This window comes from Artemia franciscana, chromosome 9, assembly GCF_032884065.1.
Source record: "Artemia franciscana chromosome 9, ASM3288406v1, whole genome shotgun sequence".
Classification (NCBI taxonomy): domain Eukaryota; kingdom Metazoa; phylum Arthropoda; class Branchiopoda; order Anostraca; family Artemiidae; genus Artemia; species Artemia franciscana.
Window position 1 is genome coordinate 7,222,784 of NC_088871.1, and position 27,605 is coordinate 7,250,388.

Below are 27,605 nucleotides of genomic sequence, written 5' to 3' on the forward strand. Positions count from 1 at the left end.
GTATAGCCAAGGCTATATGCGGGGGAGGGGCTAGGGGGTCGGGAGCTAAAGTAGGAAAAGGTATATGCTTCGGGGGAGGGGGTTAATAGAGAATTTTAGCCGAGGAGGGGTAGAGAAGTTTTTTTTTAATCTATCTTAGAGCAATAATATTTTCGTCATCCTTACTTTTGAAGACATGTTGTACCGTGTCGCGTACATTATTTTGGGTTTTCAAATATAGTATAGAAAAATTAGATCAAGGATTTGTTTTTTTTTTTCTGTTCCTTTGAAATGCCTTATCGGATCCTAGCTTTTTTTTATCTGTTGGAAATATTACACTGCCCTTTTTCCAATAAAACCTTATCTTGTTTTTCTATGTTACTGAAAGCATTCAACTCTCTGGTCACGTTCTATACTAGAATTCTATTCCTATTTAATAAAAAAATATCACATACAGGCTTTGTCCAAAACAAAAGGATTTAGCAGGACATTGGAGATTGCCTTTTATTCAAGAGACTAATCTCTTCTTCACGAAGTTCTTATGATCAGCATGAGTTCTTTCTGCTGTCAGCAGAATTTAATCCTATCGGATGAAAGGATTAGAACTGGAGAGACACTGGACTTGGTGTTTTATTATGTATTAGCTGTAACTTGCCTCTTTAGGTACTGATAAAATATTAAAGAGGCTGTCCTGAAGAAAGATTAGCGAAAATGAACATGTTTGTTGAAGAATGGGCCAGGGGTATGTCTCATTTCTTGAGAATTTTATATATCGAATATAAGCTAACTACTTGCAAATAATGTCAGACTACAGGCCTAAAAAACAAAAACAAACCATATCATATTAATACTCTTTTAGTTTCAAAGAAAATACACCCACCTCCCGAAAAATCAAAGTTGACTTGCCCCCCTTCAAACAACGGTTTTCGGAAACCTTAACCATAAATTTGGAAATGGTCACTTAAAAAATTAAACATCTACCAACGAAAAAAACCTAAAATTCCGGCTTGAACTTGTGACCCGGATATTGGGAGTGAGATTCTGTACCGTCTTATCTAGCCAGGCTTGTTTATTGATTTGCCACCTTTATTCTATTAATGTGTACAAATAATAGAGTTTTTGTTTTCTCAAGGGTTACAGACACGTTACAATCATGCAGATAATTGAAGAATAGTCTATCGCAGGGTTTAAAGAGAATCAGGGTTTATAACTCCTTGAGGTTCTCAACAAATTTAGTACATCGATTATATTCACAAAAATCTTAATAGTTCGATATATTTAGTGGGATTATACCAGATTGACGCATTTAGCTTCATTTTCAAGTATTTAAATTTTTGAGGAGTGAGAAAATCTAGCAAAAAATCTAACTTTTTTGGATGGAGGGGGATCAAACAATATGAATAAAAACTTTATCTAAAAGCAATGAAATTTTTTATTTTTTAAGGGACTTTTGTCACTCTAGCTGCTGGGATTTATCCCAGACACGCATATCAACAAACAGTAAGTTTTTTTTCTTACCCACGATTTCATAGAATGTTTCTGTTACACTAACTTACTATGAATGTAATTAACTTATTATGTATTTTATAGACCTGGAATCTACTTTTATTTGGAATACAAAGCCGATTACTCTTATGTTCCTTTTTATTCTAGTATGATCTTGCACTATCACAACTGATGCAGCAACAAGCCGCCCTTGTTGCAGCAACAACTCCTACTGGTACCTACCTCGGCCCAGTGGCACTAGCAGCACAACTTCCAACATCACTGAATGGCTTAGGAAGTCCAGTTATGGCTCATGCACCATCAGGACCACAGCAAACACAATTAAATGGTGCCATGAGTGGCATCCCCTCGCCAACAATACCTACCTTTGGTCTTGCTGCACAAACTCCAAATGGACATGGTGCAACAGAAACAAATGTGTATACCAATGGCCTAGCTCAAGCATATCCATCAGGTAATATGATGCTCATTCTCTCCCCCCCCCAAAAAAAATGCTTTTATCATTTTAACAATAGTCGATCTAATTAGAGGTAGTGTCAATCCTTAGAATGACAAGTCGAATGACGAGATGAGTCGAGTCCGTTTTTTTGATTAATTAATAGCCAGAAGTGCCAAGTCAACCAGTCAACCAGTCGGGCTTTGTGAGTTCTTACATTTGACTTGTAATTGCTTTAGTCAACATCCTTTCTAAAAAGCCCCCATATGACAATAGTTGATCTAATTAAACTAAGTGTTAATTCTTGTCTTCGGGTAGAGTGATATAAGCCTCTGTTTTTCCGATTAACCACATGTTATAGGGGGTGCTAAGCCTACCAACCAGATGGTTTGAATTAATGGCTCATCCATTACAATTCTCTTCGTAACCCCCCTTGTATTTATTTTCGGGTGACCGCTTACTAGCCTTATTAATTAAACCGTTACGGCCCAGCGTCCTGTTTATAGGACAGCTGGTTTTTAATTTCTTATGACCGAATTCACAATGAAAATAATTTGCTTTAAGTGAGAACGGTTTCATCGGTGACCAATATACATAGGTTCAATTTTCCAGGTAAATTGATCATTTACTGTCAGATCAGTGACGTTATTTAGGTAATAATTAACAAAATTGCACAGCGGTGGCTTTAAAAATTGAGTAAAGAAAGTGAGCGTTCCCCTAGACCTTTGTGGCTTTAACAGCTGTTATATAACTCTATATTTAATCGTATTTCTGGATAACAACAGACTTGAAGTAGTAAAAAAAGTTTAGTAAAAAAGTAAGTTCAAAGCTTAATGACTTTTTACGTTGGTGACATATTTATAGGACAATGAGCTCTAAGGGTTGCTTTTAGCACATGCAATTTCAAGGGTTGCGTTTTAAAATCTTATTTCACATGAGACTAAAAAATAAATATTCCTTGGTTGATTCTTTATAGTGACAACTTGAAGAAAACCTTATCTACACTTTTCTGGTTTTGGTAATAATTTTCTCTCCAATTTTATTCCAGGCGTTTACTTATGTGTTTAGTTTACTTGTGATATCCATGTTTGTTTGTGTGTTTTCCTTGCTGTATCTGTTTACTACTCGGTTTTTCTCTCTTTTATGATCAAGTATAAGTAAAATAACAATGATAATGTTGGTTCTTCATCATCCTTCAGCTTCACCCTATCAGTCGCTATGGAAAAATATCTTTAAATCTTTCTATACATTTTTCCTTGTCTTCCAAATTTCTTAAATTAAATACAAGATACTCCTGAATTTCACATGGTGAAGCTCTAGACCTCCTTAAAGACGAAGAATTTACATGTGAAGATATTCAGGTTGTTGTCCTGCATTCTGATCCTGATCAAGCATTTGATGAAGATGAAGGAAAAGACAATGACATGGCAGCTCTGATTTTAAAGGACGTTCCAGAAACTGTTGAAGTAGATTTCAGACCTGGTCTGAGTGCATTGAATAGTTTAAAGGCATCAACAAAATCATCCCCACAGATGAAGAGGGTGCATCATCTTCGAGAAGTGGGCCAAGGAAGAGGCAGAAGAGTCAAGAACCCTAATTAGAAGAAGCAAGTAGTAAACTATCATTGACAAAAATTGAATGAGGGAGTGGCTCAGGTGCTTCAGAAATCCAGAGAAGCAATGGAAGAAAAAACTCCAGTAGATCTCTTTGCTTTGTTTCTAGAAAGTAATTTACCTCATTCTTTTAGCTCATTTCTCGTGAAACGGTAAGAAACGCGAAACTGTTAAAATCCATCTAATGAAATCCGGTTGTTTGTAGAAATACTGATGTTTTCGGGCAATAGAAGAGTGTATTCCCAAATAGCTTATTGGTCAGTCAATGAAGATCTTGGAAGTGACTTGATCAAGCAAGCAATGTAAAAAAATCGATTAATCAGAATAAAAGAGAAATTAGATTCGTGGACACTCTAGAGGGCTTTCGACTGTTTATTCTTAGATTTTGTTTTAATTTTCTAGATTTGTTTAAAAGACTTTTTCTATACCCCCTCCCCAAGGTGGCTCATTAATATATTTGAGGGAAGTTATGTTTTGGTTTAGATGGTATAATAATAATTTAATGTTCAAGTCTTGTTTAACCAAAAAGAAAAAAAAAACAAACAGGAACCTTGGTCGTCCTTCAATCCCAGAGTAGAAAGTTGATAAAATATTGGGTTTGTTTTACAAAAAAGACCCATAGTTTCATCAGCGGCTTCATCAGCAAACAGTGCCTTAGACCCAATATATATCAAGTTGAAAAACACATTGTCTCAAGGATGACCTGACAGATGAATAAAGTAACAAATGACGGGGAAAGAATTCCGAAGAACAGTCCATTTAGAAAAATAAATGGTCTTTGTTAAAAAGAAGGAAATATGTCAGAGCTAAACAATGGGAAACACAAATGAATTATTGAATATCTAGGCTACACTAAAGCATTAAAGTGAAAGAATGGCTTAGCTTGTCTATTACAACTCGACGACAGATCAGGATGAAAAAGATAAACATACAGTGTTAAAAAAAGTCTCGAATTGTCGTTTTTTATTAGTATTTTTTCGTAGTTACAAAAAAGAATATCGACTTAGCCCGTTAAGGCCCAAGAAGAAATTATCGGAAATTTTAGTTCTCCTTTTCACCAGTTTCTTTTTATCACATAAGTAATCCAAAAATATATTTGCAGATCTTTTCCTATTTCCTGTTTCCGAGATACGAACTGTCCTATTTATAAGACAGTGGGCTCTTGTGGTATCAAAATATACACGATCTTCAAATACGTTTTTAATGCCAAAGATTTAATTAAATGCAATACAAAACAAAAACAAATAAAAAATTATTGTCGTAAGACACAGAACAGCCAGTACACAGGGTGCCGTCACATTTCTTACAGTAGCTGTGTGACTTTTTCTGGCAGTTCTCGCCTTGATTTCGTCGCTGATTTTCTGGCTTCACTAGGAAGTGTCGTATTTTGTTATATCGTGTGCTGACTGGTGGCACAGAAATTAGTCATCTTTCTAGCACTGAAGGTCTTGGTTCCTCTCTTCCGTAATTGTTTTCTAAAGAAATCCTGTGACCTCCCGTCCAAAATCTGTAAGTCATTTCCTTTTCTTTGTCAACAAATGTATTGAATAGTGTGCAAGCATTGATGACAGCCATGCCTAACAGACGCACGAACAGATTCCAACGTTTGTTTCCTCTAATAGATACAGCATACTTGCTGACAAGCCAGTCACGTAAATCGACTCCACCAATGTACCAGTTGTATTCCCTGAGGGGACATATCTGCAGTACCACCGTCTTTCCTATCTGCCACTTCACTTCTCGTTTAACCGCCCTTAGTGGATCTAGGATAAAATGGTTGGATGCAGCAGAGAAAATTTTATTATCCTGCCACTTTAAGACCAATATATTACTGGCTGCATTAAACTGATAACCATTCACTCCTCATTTCTCCTTCTAAAAATCCTTATTGGAAGGGAGAGGGTATATCAAGAAAAATCAAAATATACCTCATGTCTGTTGTCATCTTCAACAATCTCAAGAAGTCGTTTTAGGAGTCAATACCCTAAGCCTTCGTTAGCAGCCTGAGATGGAGCATTAGGTTCTTTTCTCAAGTACAGATGGAACAGAAGGCAATATTTATCAGAAGTGCATAGAGCCCTTAGTTTAAATCCAAATCGAATGGGCTTCTTTGGATAAACTACTTCAGGCTATGTTTCCTGTAATACTACACAGTCATTTCGTCAATAGACACATGCTGAGAGAAAGTTCCAAACTGCTTAAAGTTTGCGTTGATTATGTCGAAGAGGGGCTTAAACCTGAAGTCGATCTGATCTATGAAGTTTTGAGCTGTATCGTTGAGGGGGGGGGGGAGAATTCAGAAACAATTTATTATGATGCACAATCTAAGCCAAACTTTCTTCATTTTGACACATCTAATTTATTACTAAGCCTTTGGAAGGGGGCAAGGGTACTCTACTGGCTCTATGGAGTTGCGTTAAAAGGGTCCAATTCTCGATTCTTAAACCAACGCACTATTCATATCCCATACTTAAATATTTTGAGTTTTGAGTTTAAATTTTGTTTTTAAGTTTGAATTCCTACACTGTTGTGACGTTTCAATTTTAGCTCCATCAATCACAAACGGTGATGCTGTGTTGCAGCAAGCGGCAGCCGCAGTAGCTGCTGCAGGTTTTCCGGGTCTGCAATCCTTTCCTGGTGTTGGTAAGTTGCGCCACCTCTTTTACTATTTTAAAGAGCATGGGAAATTGATGAGGGGGTGATTCAAGATGGGTAATTCAAATTACGTAATGTCCCAAAAATCATTTTATAAGAGAGCCATATTACAAGAAGACGTATTCTTTAGTAGATACTTAGATTTAAGGACCAGTAGTTGAATCCGATAAATTTTTATTAGGGATTCTATATTCAAAGAAACGTTTTAGTTTCCCTACTGATTATTTGGGCAAATAAAGAGCATAATATATATGTATATATATATATATATATATATATATATATATATATATATATATATATATATATATATATATATATATATATATATACCATGCATATGTCTTACACAGTCATGTATATGATCATTTATGTGAAGTGTAACTTTCCACTTCACTAGTTCAAATAATTAGGTTCTTATGTTCACCGCCCTTTGTACTTTAGTCCTTTTCAATTTTGATAGTTCCTCTTGGTGAAATTGAATATTTTCAACACTGAGCTATTGCAAGTGCTAATTACAGTAATTGGATCTCATTTAATATGCTAATCTCATTGTTAAGTAAACACATTCTCCTCTATGAATTCCAAGTTTCATGAATTTAAAACAATTCATGAGAAAGCGCTCATTTTGATTGTAAAAAGCAAGATTACCCTTCGTGCACGTACACAGTTCAGATACTAAAATAAAACACAATGCTTATCAAACAGTTCGTGGTAACGAACTGTAGTAAGGAGCGACCCGGCTCAATAGTAACCAAAACTCTAAAAAATTGAATTTTGATATCAATAGCTACATCAAAAGAATCGCATTTTAATGCTGATTTTAAATATATAAGTTTCATCAAGTTTAGTCTTACCCATCAAAAGTTAAGAGCCTGAGAAAATTTGCCTTATTTAAGAATATAGGGGGAAACACCCCCTAAAAGTCATAGAATCTTAACGAAAATCACACCATCAGATTCAGCGTATCAGAGAACCCTACTGTAGAAGTTTCAAGCTCCTATCTACAAAAATGTCGAATTTTGTATTTTTTGCCAGAAGACAAATCACGGGTGCGTGTTTATTTTTTTTTTTTTTCTTTTTCCCAGGGGTCATCGTATCGACCAAGTGGTCCTAGAATGTCGCAAGAGGGCTCATCCTAACGGAAATGAAAAGTTCTAGTGCCCTTTTTAAGTGACCAAAAAAATTGGAGGGCATCTAGGCCCCCTCCCACGCTCATTTTTTCCCAAAGTCAACAGATCAAAATTTTGAGATAGCCATTTTGTTCAGCATAGTCGAAAACTATAATAACTATGTGTTTGGGGATGATTTACTCCCCCACAATCCCTGGGGGGAGGGGATGCAAGTTACAAACTTTGACCAGTGTTTACATATAGCAATGGTTATTGGGAAGTGTACAGACGTTTTCAGGGGGATTCTATTTTGTTTGGGGGGGGGGGTGGGGATGAGGGGAGGGGGCTATGTTGGAGGATCTTTCCTTGGAGGAATCTGTCATGGGGGAAGAAAAATTCAAGGAAAAGGTTGCATGATTTTCTAGCATTACTATAAGAAAACAATGAAAAATAAACATGAAAAGTTTTTTTTAAATGAAAGGAAAGAGTAGCATTGAAACTTAAAACGAACAGAGATTATTACGCATATGAGGGGTTCTAATACTTTAGCATAAAGAGCGAGGTATTTAGGAGGAGATAAATACCTCGCTCTTTATGCCAAAGTATTTTTAGTAATTTCAACTATTTATTCTACGGCCTTTCTGATTCAGGGGTCATTCTTAAAGAATTGGGACAAAACTTAAGATTTAGTGTAAAGAGCGAGGTATTAACGAGGATACAAACCCCCTTGTATACATAATAAAAATATAAGATTATGAAAGTTTGTTACCTAAGTTACTAATTTATAAGTTCCGTATATTTTTTACTAATAAAAACGTTCGTTAAAAATTACAAGTTCTAGTTGCCTTTTTAAGCAACCGAAATATTGGAGGGCAACTAGGCCTCCTTCTCCACCCCTTATTTCTCAAAATCGTCTGATCAAAACTAAGAGAAAGCCATTTAGCCAAAAAAAGAATTAATGTACAAATTTCATTTTAATAATTTATTTGCGGAGAGCCAAAACCAAACATGCATTAATTCAAAAACGTTCAGAAATTAAATGAAAAAAACAATTTTTTTAGCTGAAAGTAAGGAGAGACATTAAAACTTAAAACGAACAGAAATTACTCCGTATATAAAATGGGTTGTCCCCTCTGCAATCCCTTGCTCTTTACGCTAAAGTTTGACTCTTTGCCACAATTCTACTTTTTAAAACAATTGAAAGCTTTAGCGTAAAGAGCGAGGGATTGCGGAGGGGACAACCCATTTTATATACGGAGTAATTTCTGTTCGTTTTAAGTTTTAATGTCGCTCCTTACTTTCAGCTAAAAAAATTGTTTTTTTTTTATTTAATAATTAAAAGAAAACATTCCTAGCCTGATTAAATAAAAAAAGCAATTTTTTTTAACTGAAAGTAAGGAGCGAGATTAAAACGACAGGAATTACTCCGTATATGAAAGGGGCTGTTCCCTCCTCAACGCCCACACTCTTTATGCTAAGGTTTTTACTGTTTAAAAAAGTAGAGGTGAGAGAAAGAGTCAAATTTTAGCGTAAATACCGGGGGGTTAAGGAGGGAACAGTCCCTTTCAAAACGGAGTAATTTCTGTTCGTTTTAAGTTTTAATGTCGCTCCTTACTATCAGTTAAAAAACCTTGTTTTTTTAATTTATTTTCTGAGCGTTTTTGAATCAATGCATTCTTTTGATTTTGGCTCTCCGCACATGAATAATTAAAACGAAATTTTTTAACGAATGTTTTTATTAGGATTAAAAAAAACTAGTTTTTTTAACTGAAAGTAAGGAGCAACGAAAAACTTAAAACGAACAGAAATTACTCCGTGTATGAAAGGGAATGTTCCCATCTCAACACCCCACTCTTCACGCAAAAGTTTGACTCTTTCTCTCAATTCTACTTTATTAAACAGTAAAAAACATTAGCGTAAAGATCGGGGCGTTGAAACCCTGAAAAAAAAACCGTGATCGGTCTTCTGGCAAAAAATACGAAGTTCCACATTTTTGTATATAGGAGCTTGAAACTTTTGCAATAGGGTTCTCTGATACGTTGAATACGATGGTGTGATTTTCGTGATTCTATGACTTTTAGGGGGTGTTTCCTCCTATTTCCCAAAACAATGCAAATTTTCACAGGCTCATAACTGTTGATGACAAAGACTAAATTTGATGGAATATATTTAAAATCAGCATGAAAATCCGATTCTTTTGATTTACCTTTTAGCATCAAAATTCCGTTTTTTGAAGTTTTGTTTACTATTGAGCCGGGTCGCTCTTTACTACAGTTCGTTACCACGAACTGTTTGAAAAATATACGTAACTTACGAATTAATTTAAGTAACGAACTTCTATATTCTTATTATATCATTACGCATATGAGAGGGTTTGCCCCCTTGTCAATACCTCGTCCTTTGCACTAAAGCTTAAATTTTGTCCCAACTCCTTAAGAATGACCCCTGAATCACAAAGGCCTTTAATACAATTAATAAATAAGGTTTAAATTAATAAAATTACTTCAGCGTAGAGATCAAGGCATTATGAGGAGGTGAACCCCTCATATGCGTAGTAATTTCTGTTCGTTTTAATTTTTAATGCTGCTCCTTACTTTTAGTTGAAAAAAAACTTTTTCATATTCATTTTTCATTGTTTAAAAAAAAACTAAGAAATCCTGCGCCCCCTTCATGGAAAGTTTCTTCCACCGTGATAAATTCTTCCATGGAAAGTTTTCCCCGCATAAACCCCTCCCTCAACCAAAAAATCCCCCTGAAAGCATCGGTACACTTCCCAATAACCATTATAATATGTAACACTGGTCAAAGTTTATAAATTGCAGCCCCTACCACGGGGACTGTGGGGGAGTAAGTCATCCCCACAGACATAGTATGTTTATCGACTATGCTGAATAAAATAGCTATTTGAGAATTTTGATTCGGTGACTTTGGGAAAAAATGAGCATGTGAGTGGGCCTAGGTGCCCTCCAATTTTTTTGTCACTGAAAAAGGGCACTAAAACTTTTTATTTCCGTTAGAATGAGCCCTCTCATGACATTCTAGGACCACTAGGTCGATACGATCACCCCTGGAAAAAAAAACAACAAAAAAACAAATAAACACGCATCCGTGATCCGTCTTGTGGCAAAAAACAAAACAAAAACAAAATTCCACATGTTTGTAGATAGGAGCTTGAAACTTCTAATGTAGAGTTCTCAGATACGCTAAATCTGATGGTGTAATTTTTGTTAAGATTTTTCGACTTTTAATTGCTGTTTCAGCCTATTTTCTAAAATAAGACAAATTTTTTCAGGGTCGAAACTTTTGAAGTCTAAACTTGATGAAACTTATATATTTAAAATAATTATTAAAATGCGATTATTTTGAAGTAACTATTGTTACAAAAATTCTATTTTTCAGAGTTTCGGTTACTGTTTTTCAGAGTTTTGGTTACTATTGAGCTGGGTTGCTTTTTAATTCAGTTTGTTACCATAAACTGTTTGATCAATCTGTGAAATGTGTAAAATGAGCTTAATATTACCACTCGACTTCTATTTCTGAGCCTTACAAATGATTAAATAAAAAAACGAGTTTTTTGAACTGAAAGTAAGGAGAGAGATTAAAACTTAAAACGAATAGAAATTATTCCATTTATGAAAGTGGCTGCCCTCTCCTCAACGCCTCGTTCTCTACGCTAAAATTTGACTCTTTATCACAACTCTGGTTTTTAAGACAATACCAAATTTAGCCTAAAGAGCAAGGAGTCGAGGAGGGGACAGCAATTTCTGTTTGTCTTCAGTTTTAATATCACTACTTAATTTCAGTTAAAAAAAACTTTGTTTTTTTTTTTTAATTTAATTCCTGAATGTTTTTTCAATTAATGCAGATTTGACTGTGGCTCATCGTACATAAAACATTAAAACATATATATATATATATATATATATATATATATATATATATATATATATATATATATATATATATATATATATATATATATATATATATATATATATATTAATTTTGGCAAATTTATTCTGTATATGAAGTGCTGCCTTCTCCTCAATACCTTGCTCTTTATGCTAAAGATGTTAGCATATTTAAAAAAGCGTCCTATTCTAATAAAACGGCCCCCGTGTTTTAGTTTAAGTATTCAGTCAAACTTTAGAGTAAAGAGTAAGGTATTGAGGAGGGGGCAACCCTTCATATATGAAATAATTTCTCTTCGTCTTTGAAATAATGCAGGTAGATTTGGCTCACCCTCTACGAAATATTCGCCTCCCCTTCCCGGAAAACTCCTTCGTGGAAATTTCATCCAGCGTATAGTGTACCCCCCTTCAAATTCTCTTCAAATAGTTCCACACTCGCTGAGAATCCCCCCCCCCCCTCAGCGTAAAATTGCTGGTGGACGATTTAGCCTGAAAAATTCTCCTTAGCCTTCTTTCATTTGAATTAGACTTTGATCTCTAATCGGTTTCTCGATCACTCAAGAAATGCCCTCTTCCATGGAAATTTTTCCCAGAAAACAATACACGCACAAAAAAGTCCGTGGGATGATTCCCTAGAATACTTTCACATGAAAGATTTGGCAAAGAGAATTTAAGACAATTAAAAAGAACTTCGTATAGTAAATCTGTTAAATCCCCCAGTGTAACAAATCCCTGGAATATTTATCCCCCAGAAATTCCATCCCCCCCCCCCAAGGAAGATTATCCCATAGAAATTTACCTGAAGCACATCCCACCGCCCCCAAAAAAATATTTGTATACTTCCCTATAACAAATTCTATACGTAAACAGTGGGCGAATTTCTTAACTTACAGGCCTCTCCCCACAGACTGTGGGGGTTTATTTTACACCTAAAGACATATTTATTTGATCTTTCAACTATACTGAACAAAATGGCTATCTCAAAATTTTGATCAGATAACTTTGGGGAAAAATAGGCGTATGAGGGGGCCAAATTGCCCGCCAATATTTTTGGTTACGTAGAAAAGCCACTATAACTTTTTATTTCCGCTCGAATGAGCCCTTTCTATATTCTAGGATCACTGGGTCGATACGATAACCCGTGAAAAAAATCCAAATAAACATGCATTTGTCATCTTTTTCTGGCAAAAAATACAGAATTCCACCTTTTTGCAGATAGGAGCTTGAACCCTCTGTTGTAGGGTTCTCTGATGCGCTTAATCTGGTGGTTTGATTTTCATTATGACTTATTAAGACTTTATGACTTATATAAGTGTTTCCCCCTTTTTTCAAAAACAAAGCAAATTTTCTCAGGCTCGTAAACTTTGATGGGTATAAATTAAACTTAATGAACTACATATTTGAAATCAGCAAACAAATTTGATTCTTTTGATATATCTATTGGTATCAAAATTTTGTTTTCAGAGTATTTTTTATTATTCAGTCAAAATAAAAGAAACAGGCAAAGCCAAAATGGTATCAAAAGATGGGTTAGCTTTATTAGTCTAGCTATTTATATTTATTTAAGGCTAGCTATTTAGGAATCCCATTTCTTTACTTTTTGAGTTTGCCGCTTCTAATTTTAAGTTCAGTTTTGGTAAACAATTGATAATGCGGGATGGAAAGTTTAGGTGTACAAAGTAAAAGTTTCTCAATAAAACAGATTCGGTTAACTTACTTTTTTTTAGAAAGCATACCTATTCCACCTAAAAAATTTCTAGTCTCCTTGTATCCTTGTTAAAACTTAAAAATATGTTTATGTCGTTATCTGTGATAAGATCTATTCACACTAAGGAACAAGTGAGCCGCTTATGCCGTCGTTTCCGGGTTACTGATGATTCTCAAACGTCCTTCCATGAAATATATGCCATTATTCTTGTGGGGTCTAGGATAATTCTACGAACATGGCTAATATTAATGCTACTGCTACTAACAACTCACCAGAGCACTAAACCGTCTGAGGACAATACCGCTACGCATGCTCCGCTTCCATCCTAATTCAAATCACTTAACGCTGTATACTTAATTTACGACGCCTAGATTTGCGAACTGGACTTATGATTACGAAGTACATTTTGTCCCCTGCCTTATCGCATAGCTTATAATAATAGTGTTTTTGAGCAAGTAAATACACATGTTACACTGAAAATTAGAGATTATGCTTGTGAAAATGCTGTGACTCGAAAGCTTTTTCTTCTATTTACTGGTTTAAAATTCCTTGCAGAAGATCCAATTGTGTTAAAAGAATAATATGATTGGCTTGAAAAAAATGGGTAACTAAAAAGACCTGTTGAATCAAAAAGTATTTTTTTTTTAACTTTGAAGTTGAGGAAAACAATTTCTGTTTTTTTTTTCTTTGCATATTAAAACTGTAACAGACAGCGGATGGGATGATTTTTAGCCCTTAGCCGTTTTCAGCCCTTTTAGCCTTTAGATCAAAAACTCAAAAACTTTTTTTTGAAGTTCAAAAGTTCAAGAAGTTCAAAAACTTTTTTCTTGAAAATTTGGATGTAAATGAGTAATATTTGTCCTAAATTAATAAATACAATAATGTAACACTGCCTTTAAGCATAATTTCTTTAAAAAAATGTAAATAAAATGTAATAAACAATAAAGAGAGATAAAACACTACAAAAAAAAACCTCAAACGAGACTACGGCCAGTAGAGAGGAAAGACTAAAACAACGCGGATATTTTGCCTGTATCTAAACTAGACGTCCTCAGCACAAGATAAAAAGAAACTAAACTAAAAACAAATAAAACCGCCGCCAATAATAATAAATACAATTGTCGCTACTGATCCACGTAGGGAAAAGAAGCTATTCGAGTTACTTCAATGAGAACATCAAAGCAACTGAGGAAAAATTATGAGAATTGAAACTTAGTTAACTATTCTGTTGCGAAATAATCCTCTTGTAAGCTAATATTGAAGCAACTCTTTTTGGTCTAGTAGGTAATCTTGTCCCCTGGTGATTGTGTAATATTTTAATTCCCTTATTGATTATTGGTTCATTTTTCAAAAGAAAATCATAAATTGGGCCAATATTTAAATTCCCTGTGTCTCTATTTATTGAAAGATTAGCAAATATATGTTTTTTAATTTCTATAGCCTCCCTCGCCCACTGAGAAAAACCTCTATCATTAGAAATAGTTGTAGCCTCATCAAATTGTATAAAATGTTTGGGATGAAGGAATGTATGTTCAGCTAGAGCCGAAACGAAAGTTTTAGGAGGCTTTTTTAATTGTAGGGTTTTTTTTTCTATTGAGTTGCGATGCTTAATAAATCTTTCAGTAAATTGTTGGTGAGTTCTACCAATATATAACTTTCCACAAGAACATGGAATTTTATACACCCCACTAACTAAACCTCGCCGGGTTAAATCCTTCCCAGAATTAAGAAGACTACCTAATGGTCTCACTGATTGGAAACAAGTATCAATGTTATGTTTACCTAAAATTCGTTTAAGCATCTCCCCCAAAGTAGGTACGTAAGGCTAAGAAATGAACCTTTTCGGTAAGTTTAATTCTGTGCACTGTGAAACCTTAAGAACTTTCAAATAAAATGTAAGACACATTTTGCAACAAGCTCAATGACAGAATAATTTTGAACAGGAATGAGGATTGTCTAACAGTTTTGTCTAATTTACAAATGATTTTAAGGTTTATGCTGAACAAAGAAAAAATTGGTTTGACTTAAATGTTAATTTTTGTCAAAGACTAATAATCAATAGATACTCCATTATCACAAGATCGAAATTAAGTGGCTATACCTGTCTCTGATATCTCCCCAGTCTAGTGTAAACCTGCCTTAAAAACCAAGATTAAGTTTTCCCTCTGTTGGTATTATTGTACTTCTAATGTAGTCTCTTTGGGAATAGAACCGCCCTAAGGGTTTTGACAAATCTCCATGGACACGGAAAGATAGAAAAGAGGGATATTAAATCGATTTATGAGGGATAAAGTCGGTCTCTCTGCTTTAGAAAATGATTTACATCCATTTTTTGAAGAAAATTATCTCAGCAGTTATAATAAACATTGTTTATTGGATTTGTTATTCCATATCTGTGCATTTCTTTTAAGCGTATTGTAGCAGATGCATAATTTTTTGTTTGAAAAATAAGTGCTATTTTATCTATAAATTCTCAAACACTCTGGCATAAGGCTAACTCAAGTAAGCCACAAAATAGAGTGGAAAATTACAAAATTCTCAACTGAATTAAAGAAAGAATTAATAATGAAAAATAAGAAATTAAAAAAATTCAGCTCTTTCAGACTTGTGATATTTGGATGTTTCTTGAATAGAATAGAATATTTTGGACGTTCTTGGCGTTTTATAAAATTTAAAAATGTTAATACTGATAAAAATTGCTGTTTGAAAGCGAGGAACACGGTTGTAAGCCGAACCTATTCTTTTCTCTGTTTTAATCTTAAGAAAATGAAGAGCCCCTCAGAATCAAGTGCCCGTGAGGGATTCAGGTCTACCACATCCCTTTAGTCTCTATTACTTCCGTTCTATAGTATTTCTTTTTTAGTTCATTTATGTTTTGCTTTGGAACAAATTTTTTTCTTATTCTCTTCAAATTAATTTCTATGTTCCTTCCGGATTATAGCCGGCTGCTACGACAAAATCATCACGACATCAAGCTGCCTGCTATCAAGATGTGCATGCTTCTATTCTTCTATCTTGTTGTCAAAAGATTTGCTTTTTACTCCCTTGTGCGAAGAGAGATAACAGAACTGTTAAGAAAGTCAAAATTAACGCAGAGCATTCTTGCCATCTCCACTGAAGCTTTTCCGCTGGGGAGGTAGAGAAAATTAAATCATTATTTATTATAAAAAAAGACACTTGGCTACACAAATCACTAGTACTACCAAACTAAATCTGGGCTTTCTTTAATTCTCTCCTTTTTTGTCTGTTACCATTCCATTCAAGGAATTTCCTGATTTCGTATTTTTTTTTTTTTTTTTTTTTTTTTTTTTTTTTTTTTTTTTTTTTTTTTTTTTTTTTTATGGTCATAGCAGCATTTAAAAAAAAAAACACACATGTACAAACATTAGACAAAAACAAAACTCAATACAAAAGTAAAAAAATAATATATTATGCAAAACACATCCCTTAAACCTGACCTAGTCGTTTTAACCTCTGCTTTGTCATATTTCTAGGTAAAGGAATTGAACTATATTTGTCACACAGTATGGTTTACAGTCGGTCAGATGATCGAAACTAAATAAAATAAAAACAAGATCGATAAAACTAAAGTTATTATGAGACGATCCCTCAGCAAAGCATCTAGCGCGTCATTTTTTAAGTTAATAAGGCCTCCACGCTTCGCAGCTATGCTCAAGAACTGCCATTGCCCTGACCTCTAGTATTCTAATCCTATCGTAAAATTTATCTTCTTCTTCATCTAAACTCTCTACAACTGCGATGACATATTCTGTTTCTCTGTAGTTATACATTTGACATCTTTAATAATGCTTCTTAGGTAAGTGAAGCTTCCTAATCAGTCAATTGGTTCAGAACCCAACATCATCTCTTCTTCCCGATTTATTTCTAATTTAGAAAACACAGTCTTTATAACATTCGCTTGAAACCTTTTCTCACACCCTAGACTGCCCTAAACAGTCAATGAAGCTTGTCCATCTGTGGAGTAAAATTCAGGAGTGTCAATTTACAGAAATTTATAAGGGTTGGGGTTAACTCCGATTTACTTTTCAAAATTTAGGGACTGGGGATATATCTGTTATTTTTTTCAATGGGAATATCAAAACGAATTTTTCTATGAACATACCAAAAAAGGAATTTTCAAAATCTACAGAAGGTATTTAAGGGACACTTACCCTCAAAATTGAGACGGAAAAGAGAAAGCAAGACACATAAAAGGAATTTTGTTTAGGAATTCTGACAAATTCTCCCAGTGTATAATTTCCCCTTTGCCTTCACCCCCCGAAAACATCCCTCATCCTGGAAAATTTTCCTGAGGAGAAAAACTCTAGCAGAAAATTCAGCCCCCTTCCCGCACGAAAATGTGTACATACTTCCAATAACAAATACTATGCGTAGGCTAAACAATGGGGAAATTTTATAACTTAAACACCTTTCTCTTGGGGCTGTTAGGGGGGGGGGTAAATGTCATATCCAAATGCTTAGTTATTGGGCTTTTTAAATATGATGAACTAAATGGCTATCTCAAAATTTTGATAAGACAATTTTGGGAAAAAAAGGGCGGGAAAGGATACCTACTTGCTCTACAATCTTTTTGGTCACTCAAAACGGGGACTAGAACTTTTAATTTCAGTTAGAATGAGCCCACTCAAGGTAATTTAGGATCAATGAGTTGATAAGATCACTCCTGGAAAAAACCGCCCGTATCTTTGCTCTTCATTTTTATTTTTGACACGCTTTTGGGTTTTGAATACTTCTGACAATTTAGCAATGACCTTTGCTTTAGCTTCCCGTATTAGTGTTGTCGCAATTGATGGCCCGGGGTTGTAGATTTTCACATCTTATCACGTTTGATAGTTCAAGTGTTTGTTCCAAAGAATCAGCATTTGTAGTAACTGCAACTGCAAATTTTTGTTTTTAGGGCCTTCCGACTGACATTATGGTATATAAATAATTGATGCGTTGGAAACTCAACAATCTTATTTATGCTATGCATGATATGATATAAGAAACTACTTATATGATGTAGTACCGAATGACTCCTTAAACGCAAGGGTTGTTTAATTAGAACAATACGAACCTTTTTTTAAAAGTAGTAAAAGAAACTTCAGAGTAAAGAGCAAGGTGTTGAGTAAAGTGGAACAATCCCCCTTCTTACACATAATAATTTCTGTTCTTTTAAGTTTTAATGATGCTCCTAACTTTCAATTGAAAAAAACTCGTTTTTTATTTTTGGCAAAAAGAAACTAATTTAATGATTTACTAGATTTAAAGGTCTTATGATCATTAACAAAAATTCATCATTTGAAATGAAGCAGTCTAACATAATTTGGCGTTGGACCCAAAACTGTATCTAGATTAGATATAAAGAGAAAAAAAGAAAATCAAACTGTAAAAGTAGTTAAAATACAAGTATTATATATCTTCAAATATAAATAAATAATGAAACATTTATTAATAGATACAATTAGTTTGTAAATTTACGTAAAAAGTTAACAATAATTTACTGCATATCTTATTTAGCATTAAATCAAACAATAAATATTATTCTTAGTAGTGATGTTTAATGTAAAGTCTATGAATCAATTACTTTTTTGATATGAAACATTTCTTGTAGTGATTTAAAGGGGCCATGATTATTAACATAGTATTGAAAGAGCTGCGGCAATCACAGAAGATCATCTTCTGATTTTACATCTTCTGAAAATACTGAAAATCTTCTGAATCTTCTGAAAGTACTCTTTCAGTTCATCTTCTGAAAGTTCTTAAAGTACATCTTCTGATTTTAAACCTTACAATAAGTTGGTACTGCATCTTTAACCAATAATAAGTTGAGGGCATTTCTTTTTTTCTAATTTAGCTTTTACTGTAGTTCTGCTCGTTATTGACATTTTTTTAGTATGATTCTAGAAGCTTCACATAAATTTGTTCATCTTCTCTGGCATGTTTCATTGTGCATATTTTAACACTCATTTTTATTCTATGCTTGGAAAATTTACTAGTATCTCAATATTGCAAGCAAAGTTGCTACTCGCTCTTTTCTAACTTATATTCCAAAGCTGGTTAAGAAAGTTTCCATCTAGTTTCTAAGTAAGGTTTCATTTTTAGTTTCCATCTAGTTTCATTTTTTGGTTTATGCAATTTGTAATGCTTGCATTCTCCTACAATTTAGGCTTCTAGTTCCGGTTTAAATCTTTACTAAAACCTATCTGAAAGCAAATGTAATGTTGACAAATAATGGCACAAATATCTTCCGAGTGATGGTAACTATTATTACAAGGATTTCACTGCCTTTTTTTGAATAGTTTAAATAGCTGAACTTGTTTAATAATTAAATAAAAAAACTAATTTTTTAATTGAAAGTAAAGAGCAACATTAAATCTTAAAACGAACAGAAATTATTAAGCATATTAGTTTTTCGGTTTTAGTACTAAAAACTTTTAGTACTAAAAGTTTTTTTTAGTCCTTTCAAAAGATCTATTTATTCTAATCAAATCCTTTTGATTAGGGGAATAATCCATTTGACCCTTGTGATTCAGGGGTCATACTTAAAGAATTGGAACGAAATTCGAGCTCTAGCGTAAATAGTGATGCATTGACGAGGGGGCGAACCCCCTTATATACGCAATAATTTCTGTTCGTCTTAAGTTTTAATGCTGCTCCATGCTTTCAGCTGAAAAATTTGTTTTTAATATTTAATTTTTGATGGAAAACTCCCTTTCCCCATAAAAATTCCTCCTTGACAGATTCTCCCTCGTAACCTTCTCGTCCTGACACTCCCCACTAGAAAAAATCCCCCAGAAAACGTCTGGTATACTTCCCAATAAACAATACTATATGAAAAAAATGGGTAAAGCTCACAGCTTGCAGCCCTTCCCCCGGAGGCTTTGAGGGATTAAGTCATCTTCAAACACATAGTTATTAGATTTTTTAACTATGTTGGACAAAATGGACATCTTGAAATTTTGATCGGGTGACTGGGAAAACATTTAGGAATAGCAGTGCAAAATGAGCATGGGAGGGGGCGTAGTTGCTCTCCAATTTCTCGGCCACTTAAAAAGGGCACTAGAACTTTTAATTCCTGTTCAAATGAGCTCTTGCGATGTTCTAGGACCCCTTGGTCGATACGATCACCCCTGGGAAGAAAAAAACAACAACAAACAAACAAATACACATCCGTGATCTTGCTTCTGGCAAAAAATACAAAATTCCTCATTTTTGCAGACAGGAGCTTGAGACCTCTACAGTAGGGTTCTCTGATACTCTGAATCTGATGGTGTGATTTTCTATGACTTTAAAATTCTATGACTTTTAAAGGTGTTTCACCTTTTTTTCAAAATATTCTCAGGCTTGTAACTTTTAATGTAACTTATATATTTTAAGTCAGCATAAAATTCTGATTCTTTTGATATATCTATTCGTTTCAAAATTCCGTTTTTAGAGTTTTGGTTACTTTTGAGCCAGGTCGCTCCTTACTCACCACTCACTTACCACGAACTGTTTGATATTTTGCTTGCCATTGAAAGTTTAACCATTTCAGAATGTTTTTTTTTTTCCCACAAGTTTGGACAAACAGAAGGCTATTTCCAGGATTTCAACAATATTTACAAATATTTATGATTATTTAGGACATCTAGTAGGGTATTGATCAGTTTCTTGTTTGTTGTGACAGGTCTTGCAACTAAGGTTCGAAACAAACTTGACTATGTCCATTCTTTGCATTATTTTCTATCTCGAAACAGAGTTACAGGGGCGTAATTTGCTTCAGGGTAGGGGAAATACTCCCCCCAGACCCCAGTCTGCCCCTCAGCTGAAATTTAGTCTCTTAAAAAATCTTGTTAAAACTATAGACATACATAACTCAAGCATCCTCAGAAACAGATCAGTTTTCTTTATTACCTTTGCCTTTATGGTACCACATGGCTCTTGTTTCATTCTAAACTTGGTCATTTTCACTTGACTTTGGAAAATTGCCCCCTATTTTACTCTCCTCCAGGATTTTGACGAAATTATGCCCCTGCAGATTTAGCACACCAAATAGTGTTAAATTTTTATTTTTTTTTTTTTTTTTACATAAAGCCAGTACAGCTTCCCTCATAAGAAAAATCTTGATATATCCTCAGAGGATTCTTATATTTTATTAATTTTTGGTTACTATAATGTTGAATCACTATGCATCCTGCAGGTATCATGAAAATTTTATGAAAAAAATGCATAGAACAGTAACATAGCAAAATATAACCTTATTTGATTGAAAAATTTTAAAGTTATCAACATAAAAAAAGAAAAAATAATGCTTCTGAGATCCTTCTGATACTTAAAAACGAAACAAGGAAAAAAGACACGATTATGGAGGACACAATAAACTTCAGATATGATCTCGGTGCCTGAATGTGATAGTGTGGCACATGTTGCGCACTAAATTTAAACTGGCACTTCGTGTGTCGTGACAGACGTGAAATTGGCAACTAGATGTATTTTTCAATTAAACACTTTTATCTTGTTTTGTCAGTAATGCATAATGCTACGAATGCATAATAGTACCCACCTTCACTTCACTATCTACCTCAAATCACACAACTTAAAAGCATTTGGTAACTTGAGCACACTGCAATTAATGTGTTTTTTTGGAGGGGGTGGGGGGGGGGGGAAGGTTGGGGGCAATATTAGAAATCGATTGTAAAGATTAAAAAACTAAAATTAAAATTTAAAAAGGGGAAAAGAGAACAAGAAAAAGAAATATATAGAAATTTAATGGTAAAATAAAATAACTTCCTAATAATAAAAGAAAAATCCAAAAAGGGATCGAATCGCTTGTTTTATTAATATCACTACAAATATGCACTTGAATTAAAGCCTACAAGTCAATCGAATAAGTTCGGTGAATGAGCTCGCTATTGAGTTTTTCGAATTTCGAACTAAGAAATACATAGCACCGATGCAGAAGGATATTCTTTACGAAAGAAAAATTTACTATCTTGTATCAGTCACGCTCATCAGAGATATATAATCATCCTGCTTGTATTCCAGGACACATAGTCCTGGATAAAATAGCTCCTGGATAAAATATAAAATAGTCCTGGATAAAATAGCTCCTGGATAAAATATAAAATAGTCCTGGATAAAATAGCTCCTGAATAAAATATAAAATAGTCCTGGATAAAATAGCTCCTGGATAAAATATAAAATAGTCCTGGATAAAATAGCTCCTGGATAAAATTTAAAATAGTCCTGGATAAAATAGCTCCTGGATAAAATATAAAATAGTCCTGGATAAAATAGTCCATTAGTCGCTATATATTCAGCCAACTTTCAAAAAATAGGTTTTTCTAAAAAAACTTACCAGCCATTGTAAACCCACGACAAGCACAAGTAAAGTAATACAATGACTTAAGCCAAAAACGAACAAAAATGGGTATTAATTAGTAAATGGAATCCAGCACAAACATAAATTAATATAAATAATAACATTAAACATAAAACATAAGTATTGTAACAAAAAAATCGTGAAGACCACCCCCTTTGAACCTTCCAATGGCCAAAGTCTAGTTAGTGTTTCACTGAAAAAAAAAACATACTACTTTGATTCATATGACCATTTTGAAGTAAACGACCTCACCAAACTTTGAATTCGGTATCTTTCAGGGCTATGGAGGGCAGAGGTTCTTAGCAAAAACAAGTTCAATGTTGATCTCCCAATTACTTCCAACTCTTAAAAAAGCACTAGAACTTTCAATTTTCAATCTCTTCAGCCCCTCCGAAATTCAAAGACTATCCATTATCTCCGAAGTGACTGGGAAGAAAAATGATCCATTGCAGGACCATGGCTCTAACCTTAGACAGTGCTAGAGCACTGCAACTTGAAAATAAAGTAAAATTGGCACATATTTATAAGTTAATTTATTCTTTATAGAGTATATTTGAAATAGTTGACCTTATATGCTTCCAAATTACCAGGGATTTTTATTTTATAGTTAGGGATTCATGTTATTATATTCTAATAGAGTTTTTTAATTGACGTACCGTATGTACTTTTAAATATCTATACACTTCCTTTTGTTCACCTGCATGACTGTTATTTGCATGTTCATGATGATTTTATTGTGTTCCCAGCACCTGGCGCTTTTCAATTTCCCCATGGCAGCTTTATGCAACCTATGGCAACTGTGCAACCCTGTGATGTCCGCCCTGTTAGTCGTGAAGGTATGTGCACATGATTTTTCTTTCTTTTTGCTTTTAAAAGCTGCTCTTAAGGCCAAAAGAACGTAGGTCGTTTTATTTTCTTTCAACTCCAGAATTTGGCACTGTGAGTCTCGGAAAAGAGCAAAAAAAAGCTAAAATTTATTCTTTTTGTTAAATTATGTGCCTGTAATGATCTTGGAAAATATTTCCAACAAAAAAAGCTAAAATTTATTCTTTTTGTTAAATTATGTGCCTGAAATGATCTCGGAAAATATTTCCAACAAAAAACCCTAAAATTTATTCTTTTTGTTAAATTATGTGCCTGTAATGATCTCAGAAAATATTTCCAACAAAAAAAGCTAAAATTCATTCTTTTTGTTAAATTATGTACCTGTAATGATCCCAGAAAATATTTCCAACAAAAAAAGCTAAAATTCTTTCTTTTTGTTAAATTATGTGCCTGTAATGATCTCGGAAAATATTTCGAATAATCAAAGCCACCATCATCGTCAAAAATTGTTTCAGCACTCATCTTTTCCTTCACGTTTTTAATCAGGCTATGTCTGTTATAAACGTTGTTCTGCTTATGAGATATGCATATCCAGAAATTTGTCTTTGAGAAAAAAAATATTCAACATTCATGCCCATATTTGCTGATTTAGCGCGACAGGGTTAATGCCCTAATAAATTTAACTAATTTGAATAAATACTGAATAAATATTATCCCGTCCTTACAGTAAAGTAAATTAATTTAAATATACATTTTATATCAAATGTTCATGCTGGGTGACTGGTAAATTTCATTTGCCTAGATATTTCAAAGAATTAATTTCGAAAAGGAAACAATGATAATTTTTTAAGCATTGCGTAGGATACTATTGGCATGTTCGTTCAATTTCAGGTGTAGTTTTTGTTTATTATGCTTGTATCGTTATGACCTAGAAAAAGACAATTCTGAAGATTTCATACCTCACTGTGATGCTCGTGCAGCCTGGAGAAAGAAATTGAAACAATATGCTGTTTTGCTCCTCTGCTAGGTCCAAGCTTTTACGATTGTAGGCCTACTGTTATCGTACATTAAAGAGAACTTAATTTCGCACACGATTTTTTTTTCAGTTTAATTTCAAATTTACAAATAATAATCAAAAAATTTTGATCATCAAAATTTTTCAACGATCAAAAACGATCCTTTTTTTTAGTTTAATTTCAAATGTATTAATGGTGATCAATTAGTTTGTAAATAAGTAAATTGTCGCTTTTCTTTTTTGAAAGAGATAAATGCAAGTTAGCACCTTTAAAGGTTTGGATGAACTATGATCTGATGCACAACTCTAAGGTCAGTTATCTGGTCCTTTCACGTTTTTTGATTTGTGTACCTTGTGCTGAAGGATATTCATCGAAGTTTATAAAAACCATTCATCTTTACATCAATCAGGACTTGCATCTCCATAGGATGGATTGATTTCAATGCCCTGTATAGTTTTATCTCCATTTTTCTATAAGTTTGAAGTCAAGTTTCTTTCAAGAATTTGTTATTATTTGGTTAACTTAAGGTTAATATTAAAAAGAAAAGTATCAGAGAATTTTCTGAACGCGAAAGAATCGCTAACAAAGAAAATACAAAGCAAAATCCTAAGATTAAAAGTTGGAGATGAACCCAATTATAGCTATTGAATTAAGTTTTATCCCCTGGATACTTTTTCTCTCACAATTTTTTAAATATTTTAAAAGTTTTTAAAAAACAATTTTCTCTCGTGTTTAAAAAAAACGCACCATTTTTCACCAACTGACAGTTGGATTGTGTGGCTGGTTCATCGTTTAGCATTTTCAGCATTAACTAAAGCTCCTGCTTTGTTCATCTAACAAAAACTTCAAATTGGCCTTGAGAAGTTTTCACAGCTTAAATGTACTCCACATCAGTGGTTATGTCCCTGCCCCCTCTCTTTTTACATGTGTCTCCCTTTCTCTCATACATATCTCCATCTATTACCTCGTCTTTTTTCTCCGCTTATATTTTACCAAAGACGGATCTATTCCTCATATCTTACTTTATATAATTGATAAGTGACTGTAACTCCCAGCCAATCACTAATCTGAAAACACTAACACTGCGTTGTACAACGGGTACCTAATGACCGAAACCAAGTGATTATTACGTTACAGTCCATTGGTCTCCATCCTAATAAGAGAGCAAAAAACTTTTTTTTTGCGCCTTAACCTAAAGGGTGTGCTGCTAATTATGATATAAATACTCTGAATATCATAAATACAAATGTCAATCCTACATTTTACTTACACATCACTTTATTAAGGATTCTTCCTTCAAGCACTTTACAATCCTTTTCCATTATCTGAGCACTAACGCCCGGCTATTCCTAAAAAATAATTTCATTCCAGATAATGTTTTTCTTTATAGATTTCCTGCTGTCATTTTTCATACCCCTTTATTCAATATAGCATATTAGAGGCAAAAAAACGAGCATAAATACTTTCAAAGTATCTTGAATCTCCAAGCTTTCTAATGTCCCTATAGAAATTTGCATTAAAAAGAAGGAAACTTGGAGAGAAATCGACCTGGAAAAACGCTCTTTAGAAAGAGCTATAGAGGGTAAATTTGCATAAATATAAGAAAGAAAAGGGTAATTGCCTCAGGCTCATAGAACTTACAACGTGATGAAGTTCACACAAAAAAAAAATAAAGATGGGATATTTCATGAAGTAAATTAAGCAGTAAACCTTTTCTTTTTCACGGAAAGAAAAACTTTTAATAGAGTAACTTCCTAAATGTCTTCCGCTTAAATGATAATTAGAAAAGACGAAATTGTAACAGGATTAAGAGAAGAGGAACAAATTAATAGGGGATTATTATTTAATTGATTTTGTTGAAATTACAGGTCTTATTAACTTCCCAGCACGGAGTCAATTGGGAAGAGGGAATGGAGGTATTTCTCCGTCCCTAGATGTTGAAAAAACACCTTAAAGCCCCTCCTCTATTTTGTTGAATAAATGTTTTTGCATCCAAGAGTCCTTGGAAGGGAAAAATGACATTGAAAATCAAAGATTTTGACTGTAAAAGTGTATGTCTATTCCACTGTAGAGAAGTATAAATTTTTATCTTTAGCGGTTTAGTCAGAGGCACTTCTAGGGGGATATCAAATAAAAAAAAAACGATGTTTTTTTTTAACTGAAAGTAAGGAGGGACATTAAAATTTAAAACGAACAGAAATTACTCCGCATATGAAAGGGGCTGTCCCCTCCTCAACGTCCCGCTCTTTACGCTAAAGTTTTTCACTTTTTTATAAAGTAGAGTTGTGAAAAAGAGTCAAACTTTAGCGCAAAGAGCAGGGCGTTGAGGATGGGACAGCCCCTTTCATATACTGAATAATTTCTGCTAGTCTTAAGTTTTATTGTTGCTTCTTACTTTCAGTTAGAAAATCTTTTTTTATTCAACATTCGAATTAACTTTTTTGAATTAACGCAGGTTTTGATTTTGGCTCACCATACATAAATAATAAAACGAAATTTGCACATTAATTTTACTGTTTTTGGCTAATGGGTATTTCAAAGTTTTGATCGGACGATTTTGAGAAAAAGGGTTGGGAAAAGGGTCTTAGCTGCCCTCCAGTTTTTCGGCTACCTGGAAAGGCCACTAGAATTTTTAATTTTATTTACAAACGTTTTTATTAGTAATAAATATACGTAATTTACGAATTAACTTGCGTAACGCACTTCTATATTCGTATGTTTTTATTACGTATATAAGGAGGTTCATCCCCTCGTCAATACCTCGCTTTTTACATTAAAGTTCAAATTTTTTTCCAATAATTTCTGTTTGTTTTAAGTTTTAATGTTGCTCCTTACTTTCTGAAAAATATGTTTTTCTTTGTTTAATTTCTCATTGTTTTTTAAATAATGCTTGAAAATCCAATGCCCCCTTTATGAATTTATCTTCCCCCATGATAAATTCCTCCAAGGAAAGGTCCTCAAACGTAACCCTCTCCTAAAGACCCCCCCCCTCCACCACCAGGAAAAAATACCCCCCTGAAAACGTCTGTGTACTTTCCAAAAACCAATAATATATGTAAACAATGGGCAAAGTTCATAACAAGCAGCCTTCCCCTGGAGACTATGTGGGATTACTTCACCCTCAAAGACATAGTTATTAAATTTTCTAACTATGTTGAACAAAATCGCTATCTCAAAATTTTAATGCGGTGACTTTGTGAAAAAAATGAGCCTGGAAGGTGTCTAGTTGCACTCCAATTTCTTATAACTTAAAAAAGGCACTAGAGCTTTTAATGTCCGTTAGAACGAGGCCTTTCAAGACATTCTAGGACCACTGGGTCGATACAATCATCCCTGAAGAAAAAAAAAACGCATCCGTGATCTTTTTTCTGGCAAAAATACAAAATTCCACATTTTTGCTGATAGGAGCTCTAAACCTCTACAGTAGGGTTCTGTTACCTTGAATCTGATGGTGTAATTTTCATTAAGGTTCTTTTACTT

General features: G+C 33.8%; 1 protein-coding gene across 4 annotated transcripts in view; it reads left to right on the plus strand.

The window, feature by feature from the left end:
* LOC136030948 (CUGBP Elav-like family member 3-A) overlaps window positions 1-27,605 on the plus strand; it is a 240,021-nt gene that overhangs the window by 183,346 nt on the left and 29,070 nt on the right. For 2 of the 4 annotated variants that reach the window (XM_065710072.1, XM_065710074.1), the window contains 3 exons: window positions 1,633-1,939; window positions 6,082-6,177; window positions 23,031-23,120. In XM_065710072.1, coding sequence (XP_065566144.1) covers window positions 1,633-1,939; window positions 6,082-6,177; window positions 23,031-23,120 — 493 coding nt within the window. The remainder of the gene's footprint in view (window positions 1-1,632; window positions 1,940-6,081; window positions 6,178-23,030; window positions 23,121-27,605) is intronic. The other 2 variants (XM_065710073.1, XM_065710075.1) reach the window with 1 other exon arrangement.